Source organism: Rosa rugosa, chromosome 1 (genome assembly GCF_958449725.1).
Source record: "Rosa rugosa chromosome 1, drRosRugo1.1, whole genome shotgun sequence".
NCBI classification, from domain to species: domain Eukaryota; kingdom Viridiplantae; phylum Streptophyta; class Magnoliopsida; order Rosales; family Rosaceae; genus Rosa; species Rosa rugosa.
In genome coordinates, this window is record NC_084820.1 from 15,404,348 (window position 1) to 15,430,855 (window position 26,508).

The window sequence follows — 26,508 nt, forward strand, 5'->3', positions numbered from 1 at the left end:
TTTAGTATAGTTCGTAATTTGCTATTACCAATCCTCCGATTTGGTTAATCAAAGGAATGACATTCTATTATAATTGGTAGAGATCTGAGTCAAATTGCAATTCTTTTCTCTGAATCTTCATGTATTGCACTTATGAGTTTTGACAGTGAATTAGTGTGACTTTACTTTGCAACAGAACTGCAATATATTACTACACCATCTTCATGTAATGACTTTTGCTATGGTGAATCATGTTCTTCCCCAATAACATTCTTCTCTATCCTGAATTCCTTCCGTATTTAGGAAGGATTCCGGTATGCTTCATATATTCAGGACTAGTTTCCGACAATCCTTGTAAGATCGATGTTGTGACATTTTTCAATAATCAATCATTTCTTCAGCTGGCATGGAATTTTCAGTTGTAAGTGACTTATGGTTGTTTATTGAACGAAACTCAATAAAATGAGACGAAGATCAACTATGCAGGACCATTTTGTTTTAGCTAATAGTATATACTAACGATATCTGATTAACAAACTAAAATACGGTTCTTACGAATTTAATTACAATGCAGATTTATGTGCAAGTGTAAAAAGAAAAAGAAAACTACATATAAGAAAAAAAGTTCAATTAACTTTATGCTAAACATCTTCGATGGAGGTAGATTCGATGGAACTGGGCGCAACAGTAGACTCCTTCTGTATGGAATATGTGATCAAGTTCTTCACAACTTGGTGAAATCTCCTCCTATAAGTGGGAAATTTTGACACACCTCTCATCATCCCAATCATCCTACAATTGCATTCACCAATTCAAAACATGAATGTGCTGAATCACAAAAGGAATTCTTGTTTTCTTTTTTTAATTGGTTGGATGGAATTGGAATATAAGCAAAAACTTCATACCTTCTACTAATGCCTTCGATTTGAGCAGCTCTTAGAGCATCTTGAGGTATTAAACTTCCATTATCCCAAGCCTCCATGCGCTGTGTATTGCTTCTGAAAAGTAGTACTTTCTCCAGAAATCTCACTTCACCCTCTTCCAATTTTATGACCTTGACCTGTTCCTTCAGGACCATTATAGGATTAAAGAACCAGTCCATCAGTTTGTCATGTGGTCTATTCAAATAGGTAACTTCAACATCATCAAGCAGCTGCAAACCAGCCGAATTTGATCTGATGGAGCAGAGAAGTGTGTGCAAGAATGAATAACAAGGCAAACCAACACCAATGATGCACCCTTCATTGCTGTTCTCAGATTTCAACCATTCATAGAGATCACTTGGGGTTATAACTTCTGCATCCAACAGTTGCTTAGCCCTCAGTTCGCAGGATCTCATCATATGTCCCCATATCTGTTGCATTGAGTAAACAAGGGGAAGGCGTTAATCACTTTTCCCATAACATTTGGAAGAAAAATAAACATTATTTTGCTTAACTTGACGTCTGATCATGATTGACCGATCTTGTCAAAGAGGTTTTATTCCATCAAATTGACTTCATTTACTAATGAATCAAGGAGCTAGTTGAACCAAAACTTGGGAAATTGAATAGATATCAAAGGTACTTAATTAATTATATGACTAATCAACAATTTATTGAAAACAAGGAAGTAAATATGTGTGTATTTGAGCTTTCGTAACCTATATACCTGTACCATTTTTACTTCATGTATAGCCTCTCTAACTGATCTTGAATTGGCCGCACTTGGCATATGCATTGCAGGTGCCTCCATTGGAGCAGAACTGAGCTTACCTCCAGCTGCCAGCCTTCCTCGGACAGAAAGCTCTGATGGTTGAGAAACAACTCTTTTTCGATAATGGGGCCTGGCTGCGCATAATGTGGTCAATACTGTTAATATTCGCAAAAGAAAAGAGCACCAAATCTAGCTAGCAGCTATAGTATTGCTTAATGCGCTCAACAGCAATGGCTGATATAGTGAAGAAGCTAAATTTACTGACTTCGGAAAGATGGTGCCCTCTCGAAGATATAACCAGTCATTTGTGTACTCATCAAACTCAGCAACCATTGCAATCACGTAAGTCACACCTCTCTTGAAAGATCTTTCCTTCATTCACAAATTGTTAAACAGTACATAATTTCAGTAATTATGAAAGGCAAAGTTAGAGGGTCATCGTTTAGTACGAGCAAACCTGATATACTACCACTGCTGCATATAATCCAACAAAAATGCTGGAGACAACTGTCAGTAAGATGCTTCCAACAACCACAATTGGCCACATGAGGATTGTCAAACCAGCAATAGGGATGCAAGCTACTTCAAGAAATGGTCCTTCTCGACTAATCAGATCATGAATCAGTCGATACCAGCCCTTAAACAGCATATATGGACTCTTCACAACAGCAATTGCAGTGTAAAGAGGAATCTCCACCATTAGCCCCAGCACACCAACTAGTATACATGCTGGTACATGAATCAACCTACAAGATAACTCCAAAGAAAATCACTTGGTCTATCTGATATTACATACGAGTCCCTAATCTAGTCACTTTCTCCAACATAAATCACATAAGTACTAATTTCAACACGATTACCTTAGAGTTTTAACTTCTTCTGAAGCAGGGGATTCACGCAACTCCTTCAAGTAGAGCGGGTACGAGTGGTAACATATGTCTGCAAAGTCTCTAACTACAGTACAGCTTCCTTTAACAGTTCCCCAAGTTCCATCCTATGTATTAAGAAAGCAGACTGAGACTTGGTAGTACTAAATAAGATACTAAATTGAAAGAAAGGACCGAGTTTAAGACCTTACAATAACACAATGTTTGAACTTCTTCAACTCATTGCCATGCCTAAAAGCCTCAAAAGTAGAAACCCAAGGGGTGAAGAACCCATAGCCCAATCCCACAAGAACACTCCCAGCTATGCTCAAACCCAGCCAGATACCAAACAGGGCAGGCAAGCCAAACAATATTGCAACTTTAAGTGGTACATCAAATCTATCAATCCTGCAATTGCCAAACATGTGCATATGTCTAAATAAAAACCTGCAAAAATTGACATTTACTGAAAATTTCAAAGGGGGTTTTGGCAAAGAAACTTACTTTATAAGAGTGTAGATTATCCAGGCAACATGTGCAGGAAACAAGCCCAATATGATTCCCACATTCCCTATAATCATTATTAGAGCAGAAACAGGACCCACAAGAACACCTGCAACAATGATCAAAATTCTATGAAAACTCCAAGAACCCGTCATTAAATTTTCCTCTAAAGCTCAGAAGAACATGTAATTAGTCCAATAAGCAAACCCAAACTGGAACAGAACAGAAGGGTACTTTTGAGAAAACCCAGAAAGAGAGCAGAGCAGAAAGCAAACACCACATAGAGAGCTTTCAGCCCAGCTCTCCCAGTTTGTGACAAATCCATAGCAAGAAATGATCACAGAGAGACAGGTAGGCCACCATGTTAACAGAAGTTATATATAAACAGCTTCTGCAATACGCTTACGAATTTTATTCTTAAAAAAGAAAAGGCCAATAATCATATAGACTGTTATTATATTAGTGTAAGTGTCAGAGAGGGAGACGTGTGCTGCAAGAAGATGACAAAGAATGAGAGAAACAGAATACCTAAGATCCAACCAAAATCAATCGACCCAACTCTAAGATGTTAGGAACAAAAAGGGACTACTCAAATTAAAGGTGCATAGAGACGCAGAGTTATGGCAATTATGGAGCTTAGATATTCCGTGACAGTGGCTGTAATATTACTTTTTTTTTTTTTTTTGTCTGGCAGTCACACCATTGAGTTTCTGTAAAAGCTCATACTCCGGGAGTACGGGGTAGTCTATACTCCGGATTAGCCCATACTTCAAGATTTTATCGGGTAATTTAAAGTCATGTAAAAGATCGTCAATAAGACACATATTCGATCTTATATAATGTATAAGTTATAAAACTTGAATCGATAATAGATTTTTGAAGAAAGACGAAAAAAAACATTTGAACTTATATCTTGAATTTAAAGAGGGATTCCAAGCTTGACTTGATATTGTCAACCATTGATTTACAAACCCTCATCACATACATCATCCTTTCACTCTCATATTTCAAACAAGCAATATATAATTGACAATTATTTCATTGCTATGTATACTAATGTTTTATGTAGCGTGGAAGATAATCTCCTTAGATACTAGCTTCTCCCTTTGACATAACTCTATTGTTTATGTTGTTTTCAATTCATTTTAGTTCTCCATGACTGCTATATATGTATGCATGCATGTGCATGCACCCTCTTCATTTCGTGCTTAATTATTGGTTGGGGAATAAACAACTAATCGCAAGTGAAAAGGCATTTGATGTTTGTTTTTGGACTCAGCTTTTAATAAAATGATTAGTTTTGCTTAATTCGATATGCTAACTTCTTCGTCTTTGGCCACCATGCTTCTATGACGTTGTACAGAAGTGAAATCTTTTAATATATATGTTTTGTTTGCTTCTTGACATGATTATGAAACCATCAAAACACACAATGCATGAAACATATTAACACGAAGAAGCAGAGGTGCTATCATGAAATACATGTACATAGAGTAATTACAGTGATAACCTGATAACTTGAGAATAAAGTAACTGAGATCCTACAAAGATTATAACACTACTACAAAACAGTCCCGAGGTGACAAATGATGTGTCCTTTTCGGTGCCTATAGGGACACATATATGTCCTTGTTGATCTAAAGGGACAATTATGAGTTGTGTGCCTGCATGTCATTATACTAGCGCCTAGTAGGATACAGTACTTAAATTAGACATGACTGTTTGTATTTAATAATGAATGTTTATGACTTTAGGAGTATCATCATTATCATCATTCTGGGAATTTTGGCCCTATTCCAAACTCTCAACCGTAGCCCGTTTGTGCTTTCCCTCTAGGGCAAGGATTATGAGATAACAAAATGAGAGAGAGTATGAAGTATTGAAGTGGGCTCTTCTCAAACTCTTGGCATTTCTAAATTCTATTCAATGTTGCTAATTGAATTTGGTCTTCTCAGAGCTACTAATTGTTGAACGACATTAACTTAATTAATTGTATTGGGTACAGAAATGCAACTCCTCTGGGCCAATGTGACGGAACCCAACAATTTCCGAAAAGTAAATGTGTTTTACACTTTCAATATCATTAAGTGGGTTGCTATTTTCCTAGGTACAGAGGCGGTGGTAATCTAAGAGCCACATTCTATGTTTAGCATCTGTTTCCCTATAAAAATGTGATCCGGTGCTCTCATTCTGCTGTTGGGTTCTGGTTCTTCTTTAGCCATGGCTCTCATTTCCATTGCCAATGGTGGAACCAAGTAGCAAGGTCAAACTCTACCTAAATGTTGCAACGTTTTTCTGTAAATATCTCCAGTGAAATTAAACTTGCACTGTGTTTCTGGGAGTCAAACTATTGCAAAGCAGCATCTTTTCCTAATTCCTTGCAATTGCATAATGAGAAAAAAGTGAAGATTTCCCGGTAATACTATCATTCTCAACACTGATTTAACTTTCTTTTTTTCTTGGGTTAATCCATAGGGTGGCTGCAACTTGAGAAAGAGAAAGAAAAAAGATTTTGCTGATAACATGGTCGACAGAATCAGTGGATTACCCGATGAAATTCTTGTGAGTATACTGTCTCTATTGCCTTGCCCCTAAAGGAAGCACAAGCTACTAGTATCCTTTCCAGGAGGTGGCAGTATGTGTGGGCCTATTGTACGCCTCTCAACTTTGATGCTGAGAAGAATTTCATCAGATTGCATGAGTAGACAGAGAAGCACTTGAGTTGGAAATGTGTAGGTGTGTCAATTGGGTGGATAGTGTGTTGAAACTGAAGGAATGGATGGATTTCAAAACTTTTTAATTAGTGCGGAATAAGTTTAACAATTAAACTACTAACTAAACATAAAATCCATTCCTTTAACCCATGATCTTGGCTTATTGTGATATGTATATAAACATAGCATGCATGGTAAGGAAGAACAAAGAGGGAGTTTCTGTTCTACTCACCCTTGGAGCGTGATTTTAATCCGATCCAAGTGAACCACCAAAGTTCCTCTCCTTGATCTCTCCTTGTGTGTGTTTCCTCCACCTTGAAGCACCTTGAATTAAGAACTCCTTCTTATACTCCTTCTTGTGCTTGTAATCTCCTCCTTGATGTAACAAGTAAAGCCACAAAAATATATGGCCTCTAAGGATCTTCACCAAGTGAATCAAGAGATGAAGAAAGATGAAAGAAAAGAAGAAATTATGCAAGTGTTCTTATTTCCTTTAATTTCTGAAAAATGGACCAAGAGAGAACTCTCTTTCTCTCTCTCTAATCTGAAAATAATAGTGTGGAGACACACACTTTTCTTTGTCCATGCTTTCCCTTTTATATAATAGGAAATAACTCCAATTACTAAAAGAAAAATATTGACTTTCATAAAGCCAATATTTTGGCTGGTCCATACATGTTATTGGGCACTAAAAATGTGTCTTGGGCTTTCATTTAAATCTCATTTAGTGAAGCCCAAGTCCACACCAAAAAACCCGACAATCGTTTAGGCCCAATAGGTTCGGTTTTACCCGAAAATCCTAATTATGTTCAAATAATAAATCTAATTAATTATTTGCTCATAACCAACTCTTGTTTAATCTTCTTCATATACAATCTCAATGATCCACTTATATGGTGTGCGATCTCTTAGGTTCTAATTAACAAGGCAGTGAAGTTTATAGAAACCATTCTATTTTGTTTACGAATCAAAAACTCCATTTTTGATTCTCCCTTGTTATTAGGATAATAAATGTTTATTAATCCTCGGGGACTTCACAAGTCATGAGTGACGTCTTGCAACATATCATGACTACCCTAGTTAATGTAGAATGACAAAGAACCTATTCAATTGGAATTACAATACAATACGGTCCTTCTCTAACACGATGTTCTAAATCACATCATCGGGGTATGGAATTGATATGTCAATCCCCTAATGTGATTTTCATTCTTATGTGATTCCTAGAATGTGATTAAAAACTCCTTTTTAAATCTCATTCAATGCTTTGGCCAAAGACTCATTGAATCACATCTTTGAACATACACCTTATTTACTTAAGGATAGAGATTCCTTGTTGTACACTCACATGTCTCCATGACCGAATTGATTATACCAATGAATGCATCTATTATATTCATTAAGGGACACAATATTATTGCATCATCAAGAGATAATCCATTCACTCATAAGACAACTATGGTGTCTCAGGTCAAAGGACTAATTTGTATTATTGCAATTTAGAGTTCAAGTTTGACATGTAAGTAAGACTCCATACAAGAACTCTAATGATCGCGTTCAGTGTACTCTTTAAGTTAAGAGCACCCACATACTTGTATTAGTGTCTCTACACAAATGACAAGAGACATATCATCCTCCATATTGAGCATACATAGTATGTGCTAGTCTTTCCGGATTATCAATGTCCAAGTGATAATCCTATGACTAGGAACCTTTTAGGATAAGAGTGTGAAAGAGTAAAGGTCTCACACATCTAACTCTTTAGATTACTTTCTCTTTAACTCATATTCCTTGGACCTTGTTCAATCAAATATTAAATATAAGCAATGAACAATAAACTTGCCCTTTTGATTAATAATAATTACAATAATAATTACATCAAAATGATTGTTTTAGGACACAATTCCTTCAATCTCCCACTTGTACTAAACCCAATCAGCCATGAAACGTACACCCATCTTCTCAAGATGTTGTTCTAGCTTTGCTTGTGATAAAGGCTTAGTGAATGGATCTGATATGTTATCAACAGATGCTACTTTGAGAATGTTAACGTCTCCACGATTAACAATCTCCCTTATGATATGGAAACGTCTTTCGATGTGTTTGGATTTTTGATGAGACCTTGGTTCCTTGGCTTGAGCAATTGCCCCATTGTTGTCACAGAAAAGTGGAATCGGTGACTCAATGGTAGGAACAACATCAAGTTCAGTGATGAACTTTTTCATCCAAACTGTTTCCTTTGCAGCCTCTGCAGCTGCAATGTATTTTGCCTCAGTAGTGGAATCTGCAGTAACACTTTGTTTGCAGCTTCTCCAATTTACTGCACCTCCATTCAAGGTGAAGACAAACCCTGATGTGGATTTTCTGTCATTCACATCAGATTGAAAATCTGAGTCTGTGTATGCTTCCACTTGCAACTCTGATTGCAAATCACCACCTCCATAAACGAGGAATAAATCTTTAGTCCTTCTCAAGTACTTAAGGATATTCTTAACAGCATTCCAGTGTTCTAAACCTGGATTGGACTGATATCGACTAGTTATGCTTACGCCATAACTGATATCAGGTCTTGTGCATAGCATCGCATACATGAGGCTCCCTATTGCAGATGCATATGGGATCTTGCTCATCTTTTGCACTTCCTCAATCGTTTGTGGACACATTTTCTTAGAAAGGTGAATGCCATGTCTGACAGGCAGAAAACCTTTCCTAGATTGTTCCATTTGAAATCTATTCAGCACTTTGTCTATGTACAAGGATTGAGATAATCCAATTAATCTTTTTGATCTGTCTCTATAGATCTTTATTCCTAGTACATAGGCAGCTTCTCCAAGATCCTTCATAAGGAAGGTCTTGGACAACCAAACTTTAATTGAAGATAACATTCCTACATCGTTCCCAAAGAGTAGGATGTCATCTACATAAAGTACAAGGAACACAACAGCACTCCCACTGACCTTCTTGTAAACACAAGGTTCATCCATGTTTTGTGTGAAACCAAAAGATTTGACTGTATCATCAAAACGGATGTTCTAACTCCTTGAAGCTTGCTTATATCCGAATAGATTTAACCATGGCAACAGGAGAGAACGTATCTTCATAGTCAATGCCCTCTCTTTGCTTATAGACCTTTGCCACCAACCTAGCTTTGTAGGTTTCTATTTTACCATCTGAGCCTATCTTTTTCTTGAAGACCCATTTGTTTCCAATTGGTCTAATACCAGGTGAAGGGTCAACGAGAGTCCAGACTTGATTGGTATACATAGAGTCAATCTCGGATTCCATGGCTTCTTGCCATTTCTTTGAGTCAACGTTTGACATTGCTTCATTATAACTAGAAGGATCATGCAGGTTTTCATTGTCACCAAGGAGATTTAACTCCCCAAGGCTTTCATGACACAAACCATACCTCTTGGGAGGTATCCGGATCCTACTAGATATTCTTGGAGTTTGTGTTATAGTTGGTTCAGGAAGTTGTTCAACGGGAAATGAAGTGTTAGTTTGTGGCTTGTTGGACACTTCCTTGAGTTCTACCATTTGCTCAACATTTCCATCAAGGATGTAGTCCCTTTCAAGGAAAGTGGCATTCCTGCTAACAAACACTTTTTGTTCTTCAGGTTGATAGAAATAATATCCTAAACTATCTTTAGGATATCCCACAAATAAACACTTGCTTGATCTAGCTTCAAGCTTGCCTGCTTCTAGTCTTTTGACATAAGCTGGACAACCCCAAATCTTAATATGATTGAGACTTGGTTTCTTCCCATGCCACATCTCATATGGTGTAAGAGGGACGGATTTGGAAGGCACTCTATTCAACAAATAAATTGCTGTTTGAAGTGCATATCCCCAAAAGGATATAGGTAAATCAGTATAGCTCATCATGGAACGAACCATGTCCAACAAAGTTCGATTTCTCCTTTCAGAGACACCATTGAGTTGCGGTGTTCCAGGAGGAGCTAGTGAAGAAACAATGCCTTCTTGTTTGAGATAATCAATAAACTCATTGCTTAAGTATTCGCCTCCTCGATCAGATCTTAGAGCCTTAATACTTCTGTCGGTTTGTTTCTCAACTTCATTCTTAAATTCTTTGAACTTTTCAAAGGCTTCAGATTTGTGCTTCATAAGGTATATATAACCAAACCGAGAGTAGTCATCGGTAAAGGTTATGAAGTATGAGAATCCTCCTTTACTAATAGTGGACATGGGACCACATACATCGGTATGTATTAGGCCTAAGAGTTCTTTAACTCTTGTTCTTTGTCCACCATAATGTGACTTGGTCATTTTTCCTTTTAGACAAGACTCACAAGTAGGCATAGGATCAGATCCTAACGACTCTAAATATCCATTTTTGGATAATTTGTGAATTCTATCTTGGCTAATATGACCAAGCTTAAGGTGCCACATCTTAATGGGGTTAACCGTTTCCCGAGATCTCTTAGATCCCAAAGCATTTTCCTTCATACAATTAATACTACCATCTAAAGCTAGATGAAAGAGACCATCAATAATATTAGCATGACATATCATGCGTTCATTAATAGATACAAAACCACTTAGTTTATCAAAAACTACTCTATAACCATCCTTCAAAAGCATGGAGATGGAGATAAGGTTCTTTATACATATAGGAAGATAAAGACAATTATTTAACTCCAATGTATCTCCTGATGGTAACTTCAAAATATAAGTCCCCACGGCTTTGGCGTCAACTCTTGTGCCATTTCCAACACGTAGGGTGATTTCTCCAGCTTTAAGCTTCCTTGCTCCCACTAGGTCCTGCAACGAAGTGCAAACATGGTGAGATGCACCTGAATCAATTATCCAAGTAGAAGTATTATTAACTGTAAGTATTGATTCAATCACATTGATCATACCTGCTGTTGAAGACTGGTTCTTCAAGGATGCAAGATAAGCTTTGCAATTCCTCTTCCAATGCCCATCCTTGTTGCAAAAGAAACAAACACCTTTTGGTTCCTTTTGTTCCTTCTTCTTCTTCTTTTGGACTGCTCCTTTAGGCTTTGCCACTTGTTTCTTCTTCCCTTTGCCCTTGCCTTTGGACTTGGAAGAAGAAGCGACAATGGCCACACTCCCACTCTCTTTCTTGATTTGCTTCTCAGCTGTTACCAGCATATTGAGAAGATCAGAAAGACTATGATCCATTTGTTGCATATTATAGTTCATTATGAACTGAGAAAATGAATCATCTAGGGAGGATAGAAGAAGATCTTGAGCTAGCTCCGCATCAAGTGCAAATCCAAGGTCTTGAATTTGCTCAATAAGGCCTATCATTTTTAGACCATGTTGATGCACAGGAGCACCCCTCACATGCTTTGTCTTAACAAGCTCATTGACAGCTGTGAATCGCACATTTCTATTTCTCTCACCAAACAATTCAGTGAGATGAAGTAATATAGAACTGGCGCTATCCATATTCTCATGTTGCTTCTGAAGTTGTGAGTTCATGGATGCAAGCATAACACATTTAGCTTGCGTGTCATCATCCTTATGCTTTTGATAAGCAACACGTTGCTCATCGGTTGCATCTTGAGCCAATGGAGTGTGAGGAGGTGCATTTTGTAAGACATAAGCGATCTTATCGAATGTCAATACAATTTTCAAATTGCGGAGCCAGTCATTGAAGTTTGGGCCCTCAAGACGATTTTCATTGAGAATTTTGGTGATAGGATGTCCTGACATATTGCAGTCTACATAACATAAAATAAAAGAAGTGAGATTGATTTTAAAACCAAGTGACTCGGGTCTTAAGAATCAAATGGCACCCTCTCACTATTTTAACAAATTCCAAATCCCTCAAGGAATTCGAGAGTATAAATTAAAACTCTTAGTGAGTATGGAAGACTCATTTTCATTAAGCCAACCGCATCATAATAGAACTATAGGTCAACTTAATTTCCATGAGAGGATACTCTTATCCAATCACATCAAATGTGAATATCCATAACTTTGGCCTCTAAAGTAAGTAAGTCTCACCATAATAGGATATTGATAAATTACTCTAGTTAAGCTATACCCATCATCTCATGTAAGTATAGGGATCAAAAATTAAATCTCATCATAATAGAATATTGACCAAGATTTGTCCCTACCTTACAACATCAAATGTTGAATAACCTCTTTTTAATGCTCCTAGCAAGAAATACCCCCGTTCGGAATGATATTCACATGTAAGAACATCTAATAGGAGATTACAATGTTGGAAGGCCACAAAGAAGCATTCATAATGTCTTCTTCGTTTTTCAACTTAATATCACTTTGAGGGAATTTTAAGGTCTCATCTTTAATAATCTCATTAATAACAATCACATTGCATTTGCTTTGATCCTAATGCAATCACATTTTCATTATACTTGATCTATAATAAAATACTCCCACTTAATTGTTTTTCGGAAAAACAATTTGATTTCATCAAAAACATTTTTCAAATGGAATCATGGGAAGTATAAAATTACTTGATCAAGTGCAACGAACATGCAATTATAATAGGTCACATAGGATGATTATGGACTTGTTGTTTGATCCAACATGAGCCAATATGTTGGATCAAGGTCATGTTTGGGTGGTTGATTTTAATTACGCGTAACGATTACGAAACTTAAATAACTAAGCTAAGCTATTACACTTTGCACTTGAACTTATTTCAAGGCTTGATGACTTCAAACTTCTTCTTTGGATCATCATCATGTGCCTCCATCTTCGATTACAAGAGTGGATAAGGGGCATACAAGCTCCCATTTAAATTTAATCAAACTTGAATAAATTAAATAAGCTACTTAGTTACACAACCAAATGAATTAATCAAATTAATTACATAACCCAAATGAATTAACTACTTTAATTACATAACCACATTCATTCAAAATGAATAGTCGGCCAATCTCATGCTCAATTATATTAGGCCATAGTCCATAATCATCCTTTAATTAACCAAGATTAATAAGGTTAATTAAACAAGCATATTTAACTCAATCAAAATAAGTTAACCACTAAATTACTTTAATTTAAGCAAGTAAATTAGTTGAGTGATTTATGAGATGATGTCTTACATCATGCATCATTAACTTTTGGTGAGTAATTTAGGGGATAATGTTTTACATCATGCATCACCAACTTTTGGTGAGTGATTTAGAGATAATGTTTTACATCATGTATCACAAACTTTTGGTGAGTGATTTTAGAGATAATGTTTTACATCATGCATCACCAACTTTTGGTGAGTGATTTAGAGATAATGTTTTACATCATGCATCACCAACTTTTGGAGAGTTATTTAAAGAAACTAATAATAAAGATGACTAACTCTACCAACTATTTGGTGAGAGAAACATGGAAATGATTTTATGTCATCATTAACTATTAGGTAAATAACAATTCATGAATTTATGGATCAAAAGTGAGAGCAAACACCATGGAAAAATGAGCTAGTTCACAACTAGTTTAGACATATTCCAAAAACCTGGAAATAAAATTCCAGCTTTATGTTCTTCCATTGAACACTTGTTTACTTCATCTTTGAAGCCAAAACATGCATCCCCTAAAGCATATATCATCTAACATGTTTCTAAGATTAACATTTTAATTAAGAAACATATAGAACCCCTTAATACATATCTCATATGCATTAAAGTTTCATAAAACTTAAACCACTTCTTACATGTAATTTCTAGAAACCTTTTCTTGCTATCATAAAATCTACCTTACATCACATGCTTCATAACTTTTATGATAAAGCAAATTTTATGATCTAAATTACATATTACTCTAAGCTTAAGAAAATCACATCAACAAACATACTTAGCCATGTTTATAACATATCAAAATTAAGCCAATGGCTCTGATACCAATTGAAGGAATGGATGGATTTCAAAACTTTTTAATTAGTGCGGAATAAGTTTAACAATTAAACTACTAACTAAACATAAAATCCATTCCTTTAACCCATGATCTTGGCTTATTGTGATATGTATATAAACATAGCATGCATGGTAAGGAAGAACAAAGAGGGAGTTTCTGTTCTACTCACCCTTGGAGCGTGATTTTAATCCGATCCAAGTGAACCACCAAAGTTCCTCTCCTTGATCTCTCCTTGTGTGTGTTTCCTCCACCTTGAAGCACCTTGAATTAAGAACTCCTTCTTATACTCCTTCTTGTGCTTGTAATCTCCTCCTTGATGTAACAAGTAAAGCCACAAAAATATATGGCCTCTAAGGATCTTCACCAAGTGAATCAAGAGATGAAGAAAGATGAAAGAAAAGAAGAAATTATGCAAGTGTTCTTATTTCCTTTAATTTCTGAAAAATGGACCAAGAGAGAACTCTCTTTCTCTCTCTCTAATCTGAAAATAATAGTGTGGAGACACACACTTTTCTTTGTCCATGCTTTCCCTTTTATATAATAGGAAATAACTCCAATTACTAAAAGAAAAATATTGACTTTCATAAAGCCAATATTTTGGCTGGTCCATACATGTTATTGGGCACTAAAAATGTGTCTTGGGCTTTCATTTAAATCTCATTTAGTGAAGCCCAAGTCCACACCAAAAAACCCGACAATCGTTTAGGCCCAATAGGTTCGGTTTTACCCGAAAATCCTAATTATGTTCAAATAATAAATCTAATTAATTATTTGCTCATAACCAACTCTTGTTTAATCTTCTTCATATACAATCTCAATGATCCACTTATATGGTGTGCGATCTCTTAGGTTCTAATTAACAAGGCAGTGAAGTTTATAGAAACCATTCTATTTTGTTTACGAATCAAAAACTCCATTTTTGATTCTCCCTTGTTATTAGGATAATAAATGTTTATTAATCCTCGGGGACTTCACAAGTCATGAGTGACGTCTTGCAACATATCATGACTACCCTAGTTAATGTAGAATGACAAAGAACCTATTCAATTGGAATTACAATACAATACGGTCCTTCTCTAACACGATGTTCTAAATCACATCATCGGGGTATGGAATTGATATGTCAATCCCCTAATGTGATTTTCATTCTTATGTGATTCCTAGAATGTGATTAAAAACTCCTTTTTAAATCTCATTCAATGCTTTGGCCAAAGACTCATTGAATCACATCTTTGAACATACACCTTATTTACTTAAGGATAGAGATTCCTTGTTGTACACTCACATGTCTCCATGACCGAATTGATTATACCAATGAATGCATCTATTATATCCATTAAGGGACACAATATTATTGCATCATCAAGAGATAATCCATTCACTCATAAGACAACTATGGTGTCTCAGGTCAAAGGACTAATTTGTATTATTGCAATTTAGAGTTCAAGTTTGACATGTAAGTAAGACTCCATACAAGAACTCTAATGATCGCGTTCAGTGTACTCTTTAAGTTAAGAGCACCCACATACTTGTATTAGTGTCTCTACACAAATGACAAGAGACATATCATCCTCCATATTGAGCATACATAGTATGTGCTAGTCTTTCCGGATTATCAATGTCCAAGTGATAATCCTATGACTAGGAACCTTTTAGGATAAGAGTGTGAAAGAGTAAAGGTCTCACACATCTAACTCTTTAGATTACTTTCTCTTTAACTCATATTCCTTGGACCTTGTTCAATCAAATATTAAATATAAGCAATGAACAATAAACTTGCCCTTTTGATTAATAATAATTACAATAATAATTACATCAAAATGATTGTTTTAGGACACAATTCCTTCAGAAACAGCATAGAGCCTTAAACCTTGAGCGATTCAGGGTTTCTTTTAAACTTGATCCTAGAAGTTGTATTGATGAATGGATTCAATTTGCAATGAGGAAAGGAGTTCAAATGCTTGAGTTGGACTTCTCTGCATATACAGGTCTATTTGATGAAAAATACATATTTAGTAACAAACTGTTAGGTATCAGCGTAACCTCTGCTTTGAAGTCCTTGTGTTCTGAATACATCGATTTTAAGTGCCTTGAAGTTCTTGATTTGAAAACAGTTAATGTAGACCAAGAAGTTCTTGAGTACTTCTTGTCTAACTGTTCACTTCTTGAACGACTGATCGTGTATGCTTCCTCATCATTTGTTAATCTGAGAGTTGTTGGTCAATCGATTGCATTGAAGTACTTAGGCATTGAGATATGTGATGCAAACCTAGTCTCATTTATTTATGAAGGAGATCTGCGAAACTTGCTTTTTAGAAATCTACGACTTCTTGTTGAGGTTTACTTTTTGGAAAGGTTGCGACATGATGTATTAGAGATTGCCTTCCGGTCCTTTTCCTTCTGTCTTTCTCAACTGGAGATCATTCTCAAACTCAATTGTACGATTGTTGTTAGTGTATACTTGTTATAAATAAGTTGTAACTTTTTTCTTTTGTTGTTGATTATGTTGGTGCCTTACTTGATGTTTGTTTTTCAGTGGCTCGAAAGGGATTTTGTAATTCCTTTGTTACCTAATCTCAAGCGTTTGGAATTAGCATTTGATGAAGATGAAGACTGTGCTCTTCTCCATCTCATATCTTTTATTAAGGAATCTCCTTGCTTGCATACACTAGTGTTGCTGGTACGTATGCTAAACATTGTATTTTGTATGTGCATCTCCTGATTGTTTTGCATAGTAGATTCACATGATGATGATTCTCAATGTTCTGTTGATGTTTGGCTATTCAGGTTAAATTACAAGTTATCGCTATTTATGTTTAGTTGGACTTTTTGTAGGGTGTAATAAGTGTTGGGAAATTAATCCCCCGTCACACAAGTACTACTAGTAGAGATGGAAATAAGAAATAAGCAAGCCAAGAAGACAGCAAGATTTAACGAGGTTCGGCCAATATCCTTGCCTACGTCCTCGGAGAGTTTCACCTTCACTAATGAGAGATTTACACAAGTACAAGATTACACCGCTCAAATTTATACACAATTCGAGCACTCAAGTTTATACCCAACCCGAGCCCTTATATCCAATCGGATACCCCTTGTACACCCTCTCTCAACCTAGAAGATTACTCTACCCCAAGAGCTATTCACACAACTCATTTTTTTCTTCTATACACGAAGACCCGAGTTGCTCACAAAGAAAGTTTCTGCTCTCTCCTTTCTCTCTTTGTGCTTCTGCCCTCTCTTTCCTCTATGTTGCCGATATGGGGAATATATATCCCCCTCTCTCACACTCTCTCTCCAGCTCTTTCTCCAAAGCCGACATGCTTTCTTCTTTTTCTTTTTCTTTCCCCTGTTTTCTGCATGTTTTCTTTTCCCTGTCTGCTTGCATGTTTTCATCTTTCTTGTCTCCTCCAATAAAGGAAGTGTGAAAGGAACCATTAGAAAAACACTCTTGTTTTTCTTCAATGCCAGCAACATGCCTACGGGCTAAAAGAATCCAACTCTAGCTTTATTCTTTCTTTATTTCCTACAAGACAAACATCATTAATAATGATGTCTCTAGCATGAGGAGGGAACCCAACAATAAGCTCTCATTCTTGGAGGTTCAAAATTTGGTAGCTAGGATAATATAGGTGTTTCTTGTTTTCTGTACTCACTAAGATGCTCCTATGGTGCAGTTAGGGGGAAATTTTGATAGAAATAGTCTAGTCTTCAAGAAGAGAGCAGCAAAATACTCCCATGTTTGTCTAAAGGTGGTGGAAATAGTGGGATACTGTGGCTACAACTGTCAAATTGAACTTGTGAAGTACTTAACAAAAACTGCTAGTAATCTGGAGAAAATTATTTTTGATCCTGTTTTTTGGTGGTATAGACGACCCAACAGACGAAGAGAGTCATGAGACAAGTATGCAGTGGAGATGGAAGAATTTTCAAGAAGTTTGGCTCGGCGGCTTAAATAAAAATTGCATGCGACTCTGGAAGTTGTGTGCCTGTAGCTACTAGCTAGCCTAGTAGGAAGCTACATTGCTAAATAATTTGTACAAATAATGAACGCTTGTTTCTAATTCTGTTAATCTGGAATTACAAGCTTGATATGCAGTTGAACGATAATCGTTGAATGTTTGTAATATGCTGCAGCGCTTAAATTATTTGGAGATGGTGGTTTGCATTGAATAATCAAATCTTATTTTTGTATTTATGTTAGCACACAAGCTCTATTTCCAATTTGAATGGTGGAGGACTAAATTTGGTAATTAGACTGAAATAAACTGTACAATACACATATAGATCGACTTCCTGATTAAATTGGGAGTCTGGAAAACAACATGAATGAAATTAAGTCTCACCCCTTTGGCAGCAAATCTGCATTTTGACTATTGTTCAAATCGATATATGCCCGAAAAAATGTTACTGATTTCATATTAAATACGCGAAAATATGCGAAAGTGAAGAATTTTTTTTTTTTTTTTTTTGATCTAGAAGAAACTTCATTAATAATGAATTGGTTACAACGAATTTTGGGCAACATTCCTTACACAGAAATGACCACTAGACTTCACACTGGAACTCTATAATGACTGACTGAAGGAGCCAAAGAGGCTCCGACTAAAAGAAAACTTGCACAACAACTAAACGGCAAAGACAACATGCGCAGAAGCAGTGAATCCTTGACACTCAACTTTGTCAACACAGACTCGCCGCCCAGAATCCACTTGACCTGCCTTTGATCGACCAAGCCTACACTCGTTGTGACTTCGAACCCGACCAAAATGAATTGCTGGACCGTTAGACCTGAGACTAAAGGAAACCCAACACCGTCACCTCCCGAATGTCAACACTGTCAATCCACAACTGCTCCAAATCGCCATCGCCTCCGACCCGAAACCAGACAGGAACGACCCACTAGAAGGCCAAGGACGATTGTCTAAGCCATAGCTAGACTTTTTCGCCACCACTGCTGACCCAACTCCAGAACAGGAACGACCCTCTAGACGGCGAAAGAGAAGATTGTCTCTACCGCAACCTGCAGTGCGCCCGACCCAACAACTAAAACCTAACCCAAAAACAAAACTCAAAGAAAACCATGACTACAACCTTAACTCGAGAGACCTGACATAGATAACCAAAAACTAAAGGTAAAAAAATAGACTAAACACCGAAGAAAACAAGCAGAAGCCCAAGTCAGCAAAGAAAGTGAGCAGCCCATCCATCTCGGCCCAAATCAGTAGCTGCACCACCACTCTGTCCCCATACCCACCGCGCCACCACCAATGCCGGACCTCCACCACCATCGTGCCACCATCGCAATCCGCCATGGATCGGCACCGAGCATCAGATCCTCAACTGTCATGGCGTCGACCCCAAACCAACCCCTAGATCGGAGCTCTGCATCCGGATCCGAGTTGGACCTCCCAGTGCCGCCATCACCTCTACTCATCCATTGAACCCGACCCGCCCATCACCACAACTCAGCCCCGTCACCCATCCGACTCTGATCCCCTTACACAACCCCGACCCAGCCATTCCTTCCAACCGAGAATGATGATCCCGTCCTGACCACAACTTCCCAACTTGAGACAAGCCTACGATCTCCCATCCGGCCGCGCAGCTCGTACACCGACTAGGCCAGACGCCATCGCCAGCGCCGAGGCGCAGCCGGACAGGACCGAGTGACACCAACGGCGTTCTCTAGGGTTTGGTAACTTTTTGGTCGAGAGTCTTTTTTTTTTTTTTAAGTGCAAAAAGTTAGGCCAAAAAAATAAGTGAAGAAAATTAATAGCCCAACAAAAAAGAAAAAAGAAAAAAAAAATAGAAGAGAAATAGATCAGGGAGAAAAAAAACAGAATGAAACTGAATGAAATGGCCGTGCTTCGAACAGAGGATCTCGAGTAAGTTGATTTGGAGAGGTCTTTACTTGCAATCCTCCGTCATTGTTTCTTTCCTCACTCATATATGAATTCTCTGTTTGCTGCATCACACACAAAACTCTTTCTTCAAAATTGGTTGGGTTGTGTTGATCTTGGGTTAGAGAAAAGAACACATCTTTCCACCTTTCTTTCAATTCTGACATAATCGCAGGCTTTATCTGGATCCCATGCATCTGATGAAAACATAATTGAGGTGTAACCTAATTATTGGGTTTATGGGTTGATTCCCATATTTTGTTTTTCATATTGAAGGCTGCTCTCTTCCTGCTGCTGGGTTCTGGTTCTTCTCTACCCATTTCCTTCCATTAACCAATGGTTGAACCAAATAGCAAGGTAAAACTACATCTTAATGTTGCATCCTTCTTCTTTCTGTAAATATCTGACTAAAATGGGTATTATGTTTCGATTGTTATTTCTGTCATGATTTAGGAAACAAAATAAGGTGTATTTATTTATTGAAGGGATTAATGATAAAAAGAGTGAAGATTGTCTGGTAACACTATCTTTCTCAACTTTTTTTTTGGTTTCTTGGGTTAATTCCTAGGGTGGTTACAACTTGAGAAAAAGAAAGAAGAAAGATGTTGCTGACGACATGGTCGACAGAATCAGTGGATTGCCGGATGAAATTGTTGTGAGTATACTGTCTCTGTTGCCCCTGAAGGAAGCACAAGCTACTAGTATCCTTTCTAGGAGGTGGCAGTATTTGTGGGCCTATAGTACCAATCTCAACTTTGATGCTGAGAAAAATTTAATGAGATTGAATGAGCTCAAAGGAGAAGCGTGCGAATTGGAAATGTGTAGGTACGTCAGTTGGGTGGATAGCGTGTTGAAACAGCATAGAGCCTTAAACATTGAGCGATTCAGGGTTTTTTTTAAACTTGGTCATAGAATTTGTATTGATGAATGGATTCAATTTGCAATGAGGAAAGGAGTTCAAATGCTTGAGTTGGACTTCTCTGCATATCTATTGATTGGGAAATACAGATTTAGTAACAAACTGTTAGGTATCAGCGAAACCTCTGGTTTGAAGTCCTTGTGTTCTGAATACGTTGGTTTTAAGTGCCTCAAAGTTCTTGATCTGAAAACAGTTAATGTGGACCAAGAAGTTCTTGAGTACTTTTTGTTTAACTGTCGAGTTCTTGAACGACTGTCCGTGTTTGATTCTTCAACATTGGTTAATCTAAAAGTTGGGGGTCATTCCATTGCGTTGAAGTACTTGGTGATACAACAATGCAAAAATATCAAAACCATTGAGATTTGTGATGCAAACCTAGTTTCATTTGTTTATGATGGACATGTGAGAAACTTGGTTCTTAGTAATCTACCGCGTCTTGTTGAGGTTTCCCTTTCTGGATGGTATGCACATGATTTCATAGAGATTGCCTTCTTTCACCTTTCCTGCTGTCTTTCTCAACTGGAGATTCTCAAACTCAGTTATACGGTTGCGGTTAGTGTATACTTGTAAAAATTAAGTTGTAATTCTTTTCTTTTGTTATTGTAATTAAGTTATACTTATTCTTTTTATGTTGGTGCCGTACTTGATGTTTGTTTTTCAGTGGCAGAAAATGGACCCCGTGATTTCTTCATTACCTAATCTCAAGCTTTTGGAATTAGTCTTTAATAACTATGAAAACTGTGCTCTACTTCATCTCGCTTCTTTCATTAAGAAGACTCCTTACTTGCACACACTTGTGTTGAAGGTACGTCTACTAAACAGTGTATTTTGGATCTGCACCTCTTGTTTGTTTTGTTTATTAGATTCACAACTGATGATGACGATGATGATGAATTACAAGTTATCAATATTTTTATATAGTTAGAATTTTTCTAGTGTATAATTGATACGGTCTAGGTTTTCATACTAAACAGAAATACAAGCTTCACTTTTCTTTCGCTTGAATAGATAGGTTTCACTAGAATACAAATTTCACTTCATCTTCTGTTAATTCCAATTTCCATTTCCAATTTTCTCGAAAAGAAAAGGTACAAATTAACCTGACAAACAGAAAGGTTGAACTTTGCTGCCGATAGCTGTCTAGTGGATAGTTGGTCATTTGGAATTTTTATCTTCCCTTGATTTGAATGATGGCTTTGATTCCATTTTGATCTGACTTCTTTGGATGAAGATTTTTTTTTTCTTTCAGAAATGTATTTTCATTATAAAATGGAATATTCAGATGTAAATCAATGCCTAGGATAAAACTCTAGAATGGTATACCGTTTCTCATTCTTGGAGGTTGAAATTTGGTAGCTATATTGACGGATACAGTTTGTGGTCCTTGTTGCATGTACACACTAAATTGCTTCTTTGGTGCAGTTAACCAAATATGGGAGTAAAAAAAGTCCCTTTGCCAAGAAGAGAGCCGCAAAATGCTCCCATGATTGTCTAAAGGTGGTGGAAATAGTAGGATTCTATGGCACCAGCCGTCATATTGAACTTGTGACGTACTTGACAAAAACTGCAATTAATCTGGAGAAAATTGTTTTTGATCCTGTTGCCCGTTGGTCTCCCAGATTTGACAGACTAGATCAGTCTGCAGTGAAGGATGAAGAGTGGTCAAGAGCTCAGGCTCGGCAGCTTAAAGAAACAATGCCTGCAACTCTAGAAGTTGTGTGCCTGTAGCTACAACAGCCTTAATTAGTAGGAAACTACATTGCTAAATTATATGTATTGAATAATGAATGCTTCTTTTTAATTTTGTTATTCTGAAACTACAAGCTCAATCTGCAGTTGAATTAATGATGAATGTTTGTGATATACTGCAGCCCTTAAATTGTGTTTTTCAAAGTTGCCCTCCTCACTATTTTCACAAAGCCAAAAACCAGGGATGTGGTGTTTTGCATTCAATAATCAATGTTCCTTTTATTTTTTTTTGCCACAGAAGCTCTATTTCTGGTTGAATGGTGAAGAACCAAATTGGGTAATTGGATTGAAATTTCAGTATAGAGACAGAACGACTTCCTGACTGAACTTGGAGTCTGGGAATCGACAGGATTGAAGTAGAGTTATGGCAGAAATGTTACAGACTTAAGTGAATGACTAGCCAAAAAAGAAAACAAGAATTGAACATACATTGGAATGAGAAAGCAAAATCAGGAAAAGAGGGGAGAAAAAAAAAAGAAAAAACAAAAAGGAAGGAAAAAAGTAAATGAAGGGGTTGCGCCTCGAACAGAGTACCTCAAATAGATTACAACTATGACGAGGTTTAGTCACTCGGTGGCATCTCACTGATTCTTCTTGGCAATCCAAGCAATAAGACAGAGCAGCTATCCTGTGGTAGAGTCGTCATGGGTTCTCTGGTTCAATATGAGGTGTGAGATTATTATATGAAATATGGAATTCTAGTGTGGGATTTTCTTTCTTTGCTAATCTAAGTTGGGTCTTCCCAATGCGTTTACTTATTGAAAGAAACCCAAATGCAATTTGTATTTTTTTTTTCAATGTTATTGATGGGTTGGTGGTTTCGTATGTTATTGAATCAGGTGTAGTAGTAATCTAAGAGCCTATACAAAAGGCTATTTGGTCATTCTGCTTCTGGGTTCTGGTTCTTCGTCACCCATTTCAGTACCAATGGTCAAACAAAGTAGTAAGGTACACCTTTATCTAAATATTGCATTATGATCTTTTGTAAAATATATGACTATGATATTGCATTCTATTGAAAGTTTCATCTTTTTTCTTGGAATCCAATTAGTATAAAGGCAGCATTTTTCTTAATTCCTTCCATTTGGTTTGGCTTTCTAACTGTTTCGATTGTTATATGTCTATTGACTTTATTTGTCAAATGGATCTTCATGCCGGTTGGTGTCGAGTCCATAGCAAGTCATTGAGTGTTTTGGATCCTGTTTTGAACCCAGTGGCGTCTTCAGTAAATTTTTGTTATACATTATTAACCTAGAGCAAAATATCTTTACATGTACATTCTGTTTTACTCTTTCAGAAATTAACAATCATTGAAAATGAAATATTTAGATGTAAATCTATTTCAAATATAAACTCGCAGCATGGTGTTCACATTAACTTTGAACCCAAATGATAGTCTGCTATAGACACTATTTGTAAACAATGATATGGTGAAGTGATCAACATTTCCTAGGGACGTTTGACTCGTTGGAAGACCTGTACATTGAGATATTATGGTGTCTATGTTTTTATTCCATTTCCTAGACTTCTCTGTGCCCGCTATACTGTTTCTCATCCTTGGAGACGTGTTTCCATTTATTCGGTAGCTGCAGACTTGATAATCTGGTTGTTGTTGTATTACCTGCCAAGTTAATTTTAATTTGGTCCAGTTAAACTGCATTTCGCTTTCATTGATAACAAAAGGACCCTTTCCCAACAAGAAAGCCGCAAAGTGCTCCACTCATAACCTCAAGGTGGTGGAAATTTAAGATTTGCCGGTACCACACATCAGATTGAACTTGTGAAGTACGTGACGAAAACTGCTATTAAATTGGAGAAAATTGTTTTTAACAGTGTCCGTCATGGATTTTACCGTACAAGAGTTGACAGACTAGCTGAGATCGGGCATGAAGCATGGAGCAAAGAATGGTCATCTAAACATGTTGGGAAGACTAAGAAAAAGTTGCCTGCTAATGTAGAAGTTATGCGCCTCTAGCTACTAGGCCAGTAGGAACGGCAGTTCTTGCATTATCTAGACCTGGTGTTTGCATTTGATTATTAGAATTTGGTTTTATTTATGTCAAATGAAAGCAACAGGAACGAATTAGTTAATTAACCATTCTGCAGCAAATTTGCATGAGTGAAGCAGAGCTGCTTCATGGCTACAGTTTTTGAGACTATTGCGTGTTGAAATCCTACCTTGCATCTATCATCAAAATGAATAGGTGATATCAGTTCATGCTAACCTTCACCGGTGAGCAACCTGATATATGTGGAGACTGCTATGGGATTTCAAGGATTCGTGTTGTGTATAGACCTGTGGCGGCGCCTGTTAATGTCTCATCTTTGTTGACTGCTAGCAGCCTGGTACCAAGGCACATTGGTTTACCTGCTGCAAGTGCAAGAAGATACAACGATGGTCAATCAATTGCTTTGAAGTACTCGGGATCTTGGGGATACAACGATGTAACAGAATGAAAAGCATAGAGATTAGTGATGCAAACCTAGTTTCATTTTTTTATAATGGATGTGTGACAAACTTGTTTCTTAGAAATCTACCGCTTCTTGGTGATTGACAAACTTGCTTATGAAAATATCATTTCCTTGCAGGTAACTTCTTATTAGGGGTTGCCATCCACTACCTTAATTTCCTTCTGTCTTTCTCAACTAGAGATTCTCAAACTTATATCTGAAAGGTTAGTATAAATTGTAATGGCAAGTTTTTCTTTTCTTTTCTGTTCTTTTGTTGTTGGATTATGTTATTGCCTTACTTCTTGTTTGTTTTACAGCAATACAAGATGGGCCTTGTATTAATTAATCCTTATTATCGGATCTCAAGCTTTTGGAAATAGAAATTAATGAATCTGATAATTATTGTGCTTTTCCTCAACTAGCATCTTTTGTTAAGGCATCTCCTGAATTGCATACACTAGTGTTGGAGGTACGTATACATTCAACTTTGGTAAAGGTATATATGAATATATGATAAACAGCTATTTTGTATGTGCATCACTTGTTTAATTGTTTTATTAGCTTCACGTACTGATGATGATGAATCTGAATGTCTTTGACGTTGAGTTATTCAGGTTAAACAAATTACTAGTTACATGTGATATAGTCTAGCTAGGTAGGCCTTTGCACTAAACACTTTCCTTTTGCTTGAATACATGGATGGCATTAGGTATCTAGAATACAAATTTCACTTCATCTTCTGTTCACTTTATTACCAATTTTTTGGAGAGAAAAAGTACCCCAAAAAAAAAAAAAAAAAGTTTAGCTTTGCTAGTTGCTACAGATTGGTGTCTAGTGGATAGTTGATCTGTTTGAATTTTTTTATCTTGCTTTGATTCAAATTATGACCTTGATTCCATTTTGATCTGAACATCTATGAATGAAGATTTTTTTTTTTTTTCCAGAAAGGAACTTTCATCAAAAAACAGAATATTTAGTTGTAAATCAATGTCTAGTATAAAAATCCTGTATGCTCTCATTCTCGGAGGTTCAAAATTTGGTAGCTATACTGAAGGATAATATTTGTGGTTCTTGTTTTATGTATCCAAAAAGCTGTTTCTTTGGTGCAGTTAACAGGAAGATTTGAAAAAAAGTCGCCTTGCCAAGAAGTGAGCTGCAAAATGCTCCCATGTTTGTCTAAGGGTGGTGGAAATAGTAGGGTACTATGGCTATAGCAGACCACGATACAAGTATGCAGTGGAGAATGAAGAATTGTCTAGAGCTTAGGCTCGGCAGCTTGCCTGCCACTCTAGAAGTTGTGTGCCTGTAGCTACTAGCAAGCCTAGTAGGATACTACATTGCTAAATTATTTGTACATCTGTACCTAGATCATAGACGGACCAGATATCGGCAGACAGAAAAACCACTCTATTGTAAGTAGTTTAGTTCTTCACTCATAGATAATTGATTGATTTTCGATTTTGACTGTTTACCAGTGAGAACTTTTCCTCAATCACAGTTATCGAAGTCAGAAGGGCTGCATGATTGTCGATTTGTACAGGAACTAGCTTTTATCGGGCACATCATGAACCCTCACGTTTGGGACTTTTCTCGCTAACAGATAATTCTGCCATTTCGAATTTGGGTATTTGGTTTTCCATTTTTTTTTTTTCCTTCAGTTTTTTTTCCCTGATTTCTCAATTCTCATCCATTGGTTTTTTGTTTTGATTGTAGTGATCTCATGCTGTTGTGCATCAATAGCTCCAAACCAATTGTTCCCTACCTCAAGTCCAGCAGGTGCTTTTATATGTTTTCGGTTGTAGTACAACGTTTTCTGTATGTGCAAGTTATCATTGTTTTTGTTTTTCTGGATT

The 26,508-nt window shown here is 36.8% G+C and overlaps 3 protein-coding genes across 4 annotated transcripts; 2 read left to right on the forward strand and 1 right to left on the reverse strand.

The window, feature by feature from the left end:
- Positions 1-466: 466 nt before the first annotated feature.
- Positions 467-3,438, reverse strand: LOC133727364 (uncharacterized membrane protein At3g27390). 2 transcript variants are annotated; one of them, XM_062154958.1, is made up of 9 exons: positions 3,279-3,438; positions 3,045-3,153; positions 2,753-2,948; positions 2,535-2,668; positions 2,144-2,420; positions 1,940-2,046; positions 1,630-1,804; positions 885-1,333; positions 467-771 (listed from the first exon to the last, which is right to left on the reverse strand). In XM_062154958.1, exons 1-9 carry the CDS (start codon positions 3,367-3,369, stop codon positions 621-623), a joined length of 1,689 nt encoding a protein of 562 aa, XP_062010942.1. In that variant the 5' UTR covers positions 3,370-3,438; the 3' UTR covers positions 467-620. The 2 variants fall into 2 exon arrangements, with proteins under 2 accessions (XP_062010942.1, XP_062010940.1); XM_062154956.1 differs by having other exon boundaries at positions 2,132-2,420.
- Positions 3,439-15,575: 12,137 nt separating this feature from the next.
- Positions 15,576-16,456, forward strand: LOC133711390 (uncharacterized). The gene is made up of 3 exons (XM_062137545.1): positions 15,576-16,085; positions 16,173-16,316; positions 16,424-16,456. The coding sequence occupies exons 1-3, from the start codon at positions 15,576-15,578 to the stop codon at positions 16,454-16,456; spliced, it is 687 nt and encodes a 228-aa protein (XP_061993529.1).
- Positions 16,457-19,533: 3,077 nt separating this feature from the next.
- Positions 19,534-22,318, forward strand: LOC133720528 (F-box protein At4g22280-like). The gene is made up of 4 exons (XM_062146878.1): positions 19,534-19,893; positions 20,105-21,007; positions 21,117-21,260; positions 21,878-22,318. Exons 1-4 carry the CDS (start codon positions 19,873-19,875, stop codon positions 22,181-22,183), a joined length of 1,374 nt encoding a protein of 457 aa, XP_062002862.1. The 5' UTR covers positions 19,534-19,872; the 3' UTR covers positions 22,184-22,318.
- Positions 22,319-26,508: the final 4,190 nt, after the last annotated feature.